Below are 9,057 nucleotides of genomic sequence, written 5' to 3' on the forward strand. Positions count from 1 at the left end.
CACAAAGGATTTGTAGCAATGTCATGTTTTTTTATAGGGGTGGCTCAATCACCAACCGCTACTATAGTAGGCGTGCTACGGACCAACGGGACCCGCCGCCCCAATAAATAGAACAGTAGAGGCGGTTAGTGATGTGTAGGGACGGCTTACTCACCATTCGTCCCTACTATTTGATTTATAGGAGCGGCTCAATCTTCAGCCGCCCCTAAAAAATTATAGGTCCAACATATTGTTTTACAAAGCCGTCTCTACAAAACAATTTGTAGGGAATACCAGGCGCCTCTATAAATTAGATTTGTAGGGGTGGTATGGGAACTGGCCCTGCAAATCTATGATTTATAGTAACGGTTTCGTAGGAGCGGCTGGCCAAGCCACCCCTACAAACCATCACTAGCTGCCCCTACAAACCATCACGAACCTGAGAGGGAATACACCCCTTGGATGCAGGTCGAGCCGATTCCTAAGAATCGAGCGGACGGGGTCTGACCCAGATGAGCGGGTGCATGGGGAGGAAGGAGTAGGGTGCTCGAGCACATGCAAGCGGCGAGATGGAGGAAGGAGCAGCGCGCATCGCGGCCGCGAAGCGCCGACAACTGCGCCTGCGCACAGGAGGAGCACCGGCGGCCGCGCTTGTGCGGAGGAGGACGCGCATGCGTGGAGGAGCAGCGGGGGCGGAGCGAGCCGTGGAGCTGCGGCGGGGGCGGTCGGGCCAGGCAGGAGCAGCGTGCGGCCGTGGCCAGGAAGCCGCAGGAGGGCGACGGCGCGGGGCGGGGCTGGGTGGTGGTGCGTGAGGTACGGCGGGGAGGGGCTTGGCAAGTGGAAGGAAGAAGAAGAGGACATTAGGCAGCCAGACAGGGCCCAGTCTCCCGACCCAGTACTGCAGATTCTTGAAACCAAACAAAGAATTGGAACCGACCCAACCTTATCAACCAAACACTGAAATGGGTCCAACCCAATCCAGAAAACAGGGGCAGGTCCAACCCAACCCATGTCATCCCAAAACCAAACACATGCTAATAATGTGATTCTCATAAAATATTTTACTGGATATCTCGATGCCTAGCCCAATAGAATATACAACGCAACACAATTTCCACATGCACCAACGTGTGGGTGTCATCTAGTTATTACTAATTGAAGGTCTCCCACAGATACTTTGTGTTAATTATGATGAAACAAGTTCTGATTCTATTCATCATCACCCATAACTGCCATTGAATTCAATCTATTTTCTAAAAAAACTACTCACATCTATGATTATAAAAAATAAATAAAGTAACCCCATAAATTTAGGTCGAGCTTACCCATTTTTTGCCATTATGAAATATAATTTAAAATAACCTCTAAATATATATAGATTTCCTACCTTAGCATTATGAAACATAATGTGAAATACCTCTATATTTCTTTTTAAATTACTCATATTTTCCATCATGAAAGGTAATATAAAGTAGCCCATTTAATTTGTATCTAAATTATGTTGGAACTCGCCAGAGAGAACGCAGACGTTGTTGCCGGCAAGATCACGACCAGGAAGAACGCACACAACTCACGCGAACACAGGATACGATCTCGTTTAGTGCAGGTCAAATTTTCTTAAGTTTAACTAGGTTTGTAAGAATATGAGCAACATTTGTGTGTGTCTCCCAGTAATTTAATTATGAAAACAGATTCAACAATCTATCTAATGCTACTAATTATGTACTATAAATATTAGTATTTTTCTTATACAATTAGTTAAAATTGAATACGTTTGGCTTGTCGGGAAGGGAAAACGATAATTAAAAAAGGACTGAGGGAGTAATTTATTTAGACAGGGTAACATGGCTGGTTCTTCTAGCCTTGCCCCGTTCCCTCAACATTCGCCGAGTAGCAGCTCTAGCTGTTTCTGCAGCAAAAGGGTAGCAGTAGGGGGGCAAGGAAATTGGGATTAATTCCTTGCCAAAACGTTATTCAGGGCTAATTTGCGCAAGTAACAGCCTTCCCGCCGCCGGCCACCTGGTGTCGAAGGAGCAGCCGGCAGCAGCAGCGTAGTACTAACGACGTCGGCGGCTTGGGGGTCTTCTTTGCCGCTATCAATCGGGGAGACCGGCCAGATCTGGTAAGTTTGATTACAAGTGAATACCCGCACTATGTGACTGCATGTATTTTGGAGGATTAATCCTGGCGTGTTGAATGCACGCACATACCGAATAAAGGTTATTCTGGTAGGGGGCGTGGAACAGGCATGACAACTGCAGCTTCCGAGGAGGAGCAGGGCAAGGAGGTAGAGATCGTGCCTTGCCACTCCCGGTCCCAAGGGGGAGCAGCAGCAGGAGGTAGAGATCGTGCCTGCCACTCCCGGAGCCTGCAAGCCAAAATCGTCCGTCAATCGGCCATCACGGATCAAGTAAGTGGGAAATTATAAGTACATATTGAAACCCTTGATCGACATTCATTCTGCCGCCTGATATTGGATCGATCCTTAATAGTTCATTTAACTGCTCAGCTCGCAGGGTGCATGCATGGCGCCTAAGGCCTCCGAGGGGGAGGAGGGCAAGGAGGTCGAGATAGTGCCTGCCGCTCCTAATCCGGAGCAGCAGCTAGATCAAGGAGTTATTAAGCAAGCTGCAGCCGCTTCGTGCCAGGATCTCTCAGCTGCTGGGGCCTGCGGGCCCTCATCGCGTCGTCACTGGTGACCGTGGACGGCGCTGCTTGGTATTGATGGAGACGGAGCTGAGCATCATTGCGGCACTCTTGACGACATTGAGTCCGCAGCACTTTGACGATGCCGAGACGAAGAAATGGCTGGGTGAAACTGTTCCCCATTTAGCCGACCGCGTCCTCGGTGAAGTCGTTGATCCCTCTCGCCACACGCTGCTGCGAAGAGCTTCACAGTGCTTCCATCGTAGGAAGTCATTCTCATATTGGTATCTTATCTTTACGGTACTGATGCTTTACTATATCATCGAACATCCCTGCAGCCCCAGGTATAGGCATCTTCTCCTCCCTAGCTCTGACCTTGGGCTTATTACACCCCAACTGGCCGAGGCGGATGCCCTCCTCCCTCTTGTCGGCATTGATCGCCCGGCAAAGAAGATTTTGGGGTGGTTCGCACACCAGGGGAAGATGGACATGAACCTGAGAGTCCTGTGTATCATTGGACCAGTGGGGATAGGCAAGACAACCCTTGCCGTGGAGCTCCGCAACCGACTCAGGGAGCATCATGAAACTGGTGGAGGGCGCTACAATTTCCAATGCAACGTTATGGCACAAGTGCCACGGGGAACTGATAGAAACATTCGTCTTGTTCAAGATATCCTCTCCCAAGTCTCAGAACCAGCAGCAACAGCATTGTCATCTGACCCGTCACAAGCCAAGACAATGGAGGTCCTAGTCCGCCTCATTTCAGAATGCTTGCGAGATAAAAGGTACCGATAACAACCAACTTAATTACTAGCTTTGGCATGATTATCTTTAATCTGAAAATATACATATTTGCTAATCTCTTTCTCACAATGCTCCCGGCTGGCTGGCCAGGTACTTCGTCATTATCGATGATATATGGGAAGCATCAGACTGGGAAGAAATCAAGGTTGCATTTCCTAATAATAATCATGGTAGCCGAATATTGATTACAACACGCAGTACAAGTACAGCATGGGCATGTTGCTCCGATTCCTATGATGGCCTTGATGTGCATGAGATGAAGCCTCTAAGCGAAATGGATTCAGAAAGGCTGCTTATAGCAAAAGCCGTTGGTTCAGTAGATGGTTGCCTGCCAAACAATATGAAGCTACATTGTGATGAAGTATTGAGGAGATGTGAAGGTATACCGTTGTTTATAATTGGTATGGCAGACTGGCTGAAGGACCAACGACTGCAGCAGCTGCACCAACGAGAGGATGAGGACGAGGAGCATCAAAGATTTGCAATTTATTGCAAGGAACGAGTCCCCCGGCTGACAGAACAAGCACTATCCTCCGCTTTTAATGACTTCCCTAATGATTACTTGAGGTTACTATTAATTTACATGAGCATGTTTCCTTATGGGTACAAGTTTGAAAAGGATCGTCTCATCTGGAAATGGATAGATGAAGGCTTCTTTATCCTTACTGGTTATAATTATGGTCTTTACTACTTCGACATATATTTTAGTCATGTTATTAAGTTAGAAGCAGAGAGGTTGTTCTCCGAGCTAGTGGATAGTAATGTCATCACCTGTGTAGCATCAAACTGCAAACACAAGCAAGATGAAGCCGAGGCCTGCCAGTGGCAAATCAATCATTTTATGCACCAATTCCTGGCCTCCAAATCTGCAGAGATGGGTTTCGTTTTCACCACCACTACGCTCAACTTACTGGCAGAATCAGCAGCAGCAACAACAACAGAGTGTGGCAACCAAACTAGCAGCAGGATGCCACGGAGGTTAGCCCTGTACCATCCAGATCCCCTGTTCCCGTCGATGCTTGAAACCATGGATTTGTCCCAGACTCGTTCGCTATCTGTGTCTGGGACAGTCTGCAGAATCCCTCTGAACAAGTTTGTTAATTTGGTGCTTCTGGATCTTGAAGGTTGGGAGAATCTCAAAGATGAGGACCTAGTGCAGGTATGCAGAAGCAAAATGATTTTTTTGAGATATCTAAGCGTCAGGAATACTCGAGTCAGCAAGCTCCCACACGAGATTAAGGAGCTGCGGATTCTGGGGACATTGGACGTAAGTTACACGCAGATAACAGAGCTCCCGCTTGAAGTGTTCGAGCTAATTTTTTTGTGGCACCTAGACCTAAGGGGCACACGGATAAGCCAGCTGCCAAAGCAAATTAAGGGCCTACGACATGTATTGAGGTATCTTCTCGTCGAAACAGCCGCAAGGGTGCCGAACGATGTACGGCATCTCTACAAGCTAGAGACACTAGCCACTGTTGATTTGACCGAATACCCTGCTAGCTTCCTCAGGGCTCTCGGTGATCTACACAACCTGGAGGTGCTTGCAGTTACATGGTCCTTTCACCAGTCCACTGACAGAGACTACTGTGAAGCGTTACTGTCATCCATCAAAAATTGGGAAAACCTCGAGTCCCTGACCATTCACTGTGGACTCGGCTGCTCCATGGAGTTCCTGGGCTCCCTTGAAAAGTCTCGTGCGCCTAGGTGGCTTAAGAAGTTCAAGGTGACAGCAGGAAGATTCGCAAGTGTTCCACCATGGGCACTACCGTAAACAGTAACTTTGCCGAGAGCCCGATGCTCTCGGCAAAGACGATCTGACGCTCGGCAAACTATTTGCCGAGAGCAGCTCTCGGCAAAGAGCCGTCGGCAAAACATCTACCGGCAAAGGTTTCTTTACCGAGAGCCCCTTTCGGCAAAACCTTTACCGAGAGTAATGTAAAGGCTCTCGGCAACAATAGCTCTCGGCAAACAGGCGCGCAATAGTAACGGACAGGTGGTAGGTAACGGTGTGAGGGGCTTCTTTGCCGAGAGCGACCGTCGGCAAAGAACTTCTTTGCCGAGAGCGACCGTCGGCAAAGAACTTCTTTGCCGAGAGCGACTGTCGGCAAAGAATTGCAAAAAAAAAAAAGATGTGCGGCCGAGGTGGTTTTCAAAAAAAAAAAAAAATAGGTTTGCCGAGAGTCGACCACCAAGCTCTCGGCAAACAGGAAGATTTACCGAGAGCTAGGCTCTCGGCAAAGAGGCATATTTGCCGAGAGCCTAGCTCTCGGCAAAGAGTCCAGAGAGCTTTTTCTTATTTTGTTTATATTTCCAGCTTCAACGACACATATTTCACAAATATAACACATCATCCACATCACATATATCACAAATATGTCATCCACATCACATGTCTCACATTATAATCCATCTAAACATCTCAAATCCAACAACACATGTCCATCTCAAAGTGCTAAGTTCATGTCACAAAGTGCTAATACATGATGAAGAACAACAGGCTCACTCCCAAGGCTCCCACCCTCCCGACGGCGGCTGCTGCTGCGGCGGACGGTGTGGATACGGCTGGTACCCCGACCCTCCCGGCGGCTGCTGATGCGGCGGAAGTTGTGGATACGGTTGGTGCCACGACCCTCCCGACGACGGCTGCTCAGGCACATCATTCGAACCCGCCGATTGATTCTGCACAAATGAGAAGAAAAATTAGTAATTATAGTAATACTAAGGCATATAATTGTAATCTAAGCGTAGACAAGTCAAAATTTACAGAACTAGGTATAAAATTATAATCTAAGCCTAGACACATCAAAATTTCGGCAGCACCTCCCCTGCACGGTGAGGTTTCCAAAACCTGCAAGAAAACCAACGGCACGATGGCCGCCCACCACATATCAACGGCATGATGGCCGGCATACATATATATAAACGGCACGAAGGCCTCCTATCACATATCAACGGCACGATGGCCGACATGCACAGTAAAGAGCTTTTGTTAGAGAAGTTGAACTCACGTATGAGTAAGGTGGGTATGGGTAAGGCGGTGGAGGAGTGAACAGCTCTAGTGGCGCTGGACGACCCATCGTGACGCCAAGACTTGCCACGTACTGAGCCAAGGCGTCAAACCTCGCCCGCTCGGCCTCCCACCTCTGTCGCTCGGCCTCCCGCTCCCTCTGTCGCTCTTCCTCCACCCTAGCCTTATGCTCCTCGAGCGCATGCACCTGAGCCTATAATTTTTCACCGCATTGTTACAAGCAATTTCGAGGAATGTAAAACCAATGAACGACGAATAAAACAGAAATAACCTGTAGTGCTGCCACACGATGCGTCGAAGTGTCCTGCCTTGGGCGTATGGGCACGCTACCGCTCGTGCTGCTTGTCCGGACCTGTGAGAGAGTGGGAGTGGTGTGCGGGTCGAGCGTGCTGTTGCCGATGAGGTACCGCCCATGCTTCTTGCCTCCTCCCACCCTCATGACGATGTCGCCGTCAATGTCCGCGGTGTGCGGATCCCAGTCTGCCCCATGGACTCCCCTTGCCGCCTCGGTGTACTGACTGATGCGCTCGGGGATGCTCTCGTTGGTGAACGACTCGGCTGGGTCGTCCGGGTTCCAGTTGATGTTGTCTGTCGCCTTGCCCTTGTGGGCCAGAACCCATGACTTGAGCTCTCCGCATGGCTGGTTTTGATGTGCAGCCGACTGTGAGAAAAACAACAAGACGATTATAAATCATGTAGGAATAAACGTCTGAAAGAATAAATAAAGCTACACCAAGTCACGTACCCATCTAGCCCCGAATTCGTGGATGTTAAGGTTGCCCTGGTGGTGTGATACACCTGGCATCAGCAAACGTCGTTCCCGGAGGACGGTGTGGTTATCCGCCCAATTGCCACTCACCCACCTGTCGACCATCATCTCCAAATACACGTCCCGACAGGGAGATTGTGTATCCGGAGAACAACAGGAAGGTACTGTCGAAACTCTGTCTCGGATCGGAGCAGACCATGGAAACTAACACCATCTGCGCATCCTCGGGCTGTCCAAAAAACGTGGACAATTCGAAACAGATACGATTATTGATATGCAAAGATCTGCATATTTCTAACCGTATCGGAGTTCGAACGGGAGACACCTAACTGGGTTACGTTGAGATACATGACCAGGACAAATAAAGAGTGGTTATACCTGAGGTGGCGGTGAAGTCAGGCTAGCGGGGCCGTGGCGGGTCGGTGCAGTGGCGAGGCGACGCGGTGCGGGCAGACCTGGGGACACCGGGGTACTCCGACTCGGCTCCTGCAAAAAGAAATAAAGCAAAATAACGTCAACTCAAAAATTCGGCAGCATCTCCCCTGAACGGTGAGGTTTCCAAACCTGAAAGAAAACCACGGCACGATGGCCGACAACCACATATATATCAAGGAACCACATGCAGCTTAATTATCAACTACTACTACTCTAACTACTACAACTACTACTACACTAACTACTACTAACATAATTGTGACAACGTGCTGACCTGCTGTAAATGGGTTGTTTGTAAGTAGAGCTGTCCATAGATTTTTTTTTTATCCCCTTAGTTGGTATGATGTAATGGGGTGATTTGCAGACATGTCCGGTGTAGCTCTTTAGTCTGTACAGAAAAAAAAGGTTGTTCGATTTTTGTTTGCTTGGTATTGTAACATTGACTCATCATATACTATTGTACGAATGGGGAAGAACGCTGATCCTTGTGGTTAGATGCCGCTTCTCTTTGGTTTTAATTGGAGGGTTTTTATTTTTTCCGAAACTTAACTGGAGCGATTTGGAATGGCATAAGGAAGAAGCGAAGGGGGAAACCCCGGAGAAATTCTTCTATCTGAACTGGCTGCACAGGCTGTGAGCAGTTCAAAACCAATCAAGCTACCTATCTAGGTAAATACAATGAATCACTAAGTGCCCAATTGGTAGTACCAGGGGCAGTATTTTTATCTGGACTGCACAATGATCAAATCAAATCAACGATGGTCACCTCATGCGCATCGCAGAACTGGATTTGCTGATATAGACTGAGGTGCCCTGGATTTGCTGATGCCCAAAATATAAACGCAATTAGACAGCTGTGCTGATATAGACTGCTGTACTGATAGTTATTTAAATTTAATTGCATTTTATATACATAGCATAAAGCTTAATACTGCTGATTATGTTGACACAAAAAAATCTGAAATGATTAGTTCTGAGAAGAAATAGATTATGCGAGCGTGCTGCTTAGTTCAGTAGAATAACACAAACATGACCCCACGGCGTCCAGTGTCCATGGCTGCTATTTTTTTTTTGTCTGGTGGGACGTGGGAGGTGGCCAAGTGTAGCTAATATATTTGAAGAAATTTGCTGTTGCTCATCCAATGTATAAAAATTCAGGCATGGGATGGTGAATCGAGCAGCAAGAGTAACAAAAGAAAAGATGCATACACTCATCCAACGTAAATGAGATGAGAATTTGTGTACCTGTGTGAGCCGGAAGAGCTTAATGAAGCACAAACTCTGCAGAGATTCCCTTGTTGGCAAATCGTCGAGCACCTTTGGAGCTACAGCGCAATCGCGAAATCATGAAACCTGATAGGATCATAGGAGAAAGTAGGAGGCGCTTAAAATTAGA

The 9,057-nt window shown here is 47.9% G+C and overlaps 1 protein-coding gene and 1 pseudogene across 1 annotated transcript; both read left to right on the plus strand.

Annotated features, from left to right (window-relative positions):
• The first annotated feature begins 1,991 nt into the window (after positions 1-1,991).
• The window catches only part of LOC136487037 (disease resistance protein Pik-1-like), a 41,552-nt pseudogene continuing 34,486 nt past the window's right edge, over positions 1,992-9,057 (plus strand).
• LOC136487038 (disease resistance protein Pik-1-like) lies at positions 2,564-5,215 on the plus strand. The gene is made up of 2 exons (XM_066484156.1): positions 2,564-3,410; positions 3,520-5,215. The coding sequence occupies exons 1-2, from the start codon at positions 2,704-2,706 to the stop codon at positions 5,198-5,200; spliced, it is 2,388 nt and encodes a 795-aa protein (XP_066340253.1). The 5' UTR covers positions 2,564-2,703; the 3' UTR covers positions 5,201-5,215.

This window comes from Miscanthus floridulus, chromosome 10 (genome assembly GCF_019320115.1).
Source record: "Miscanthus floridulus cultivar M001 chromosome 10, ASM1932011v1, whole genome shotgun sequence".
Lineage (NCBI taxonomy): Eukaryota > Viridiplantae > Streptophyta > Magnoliopsida > Poales > Poaceae > Miscanthus > Miscanthus floridulus.

Bases quoted from the DNA above. Each gene is read 5' to 3' on its own strand.
- LOC136487038 (XM_066484156.1), top strand. From the start codon at position 2,704: ATGGAGACGGAGCTGAGCATCATTGCGGCACTCTTGACGACATTGAGT. The intron at 3,411-3,519 runs GTACCGATAACA...CTGGCTGGCCAG, and splicing joins GAATGCTTGCGAGATAAAAG to GTACTTCGTCATTATCGATG.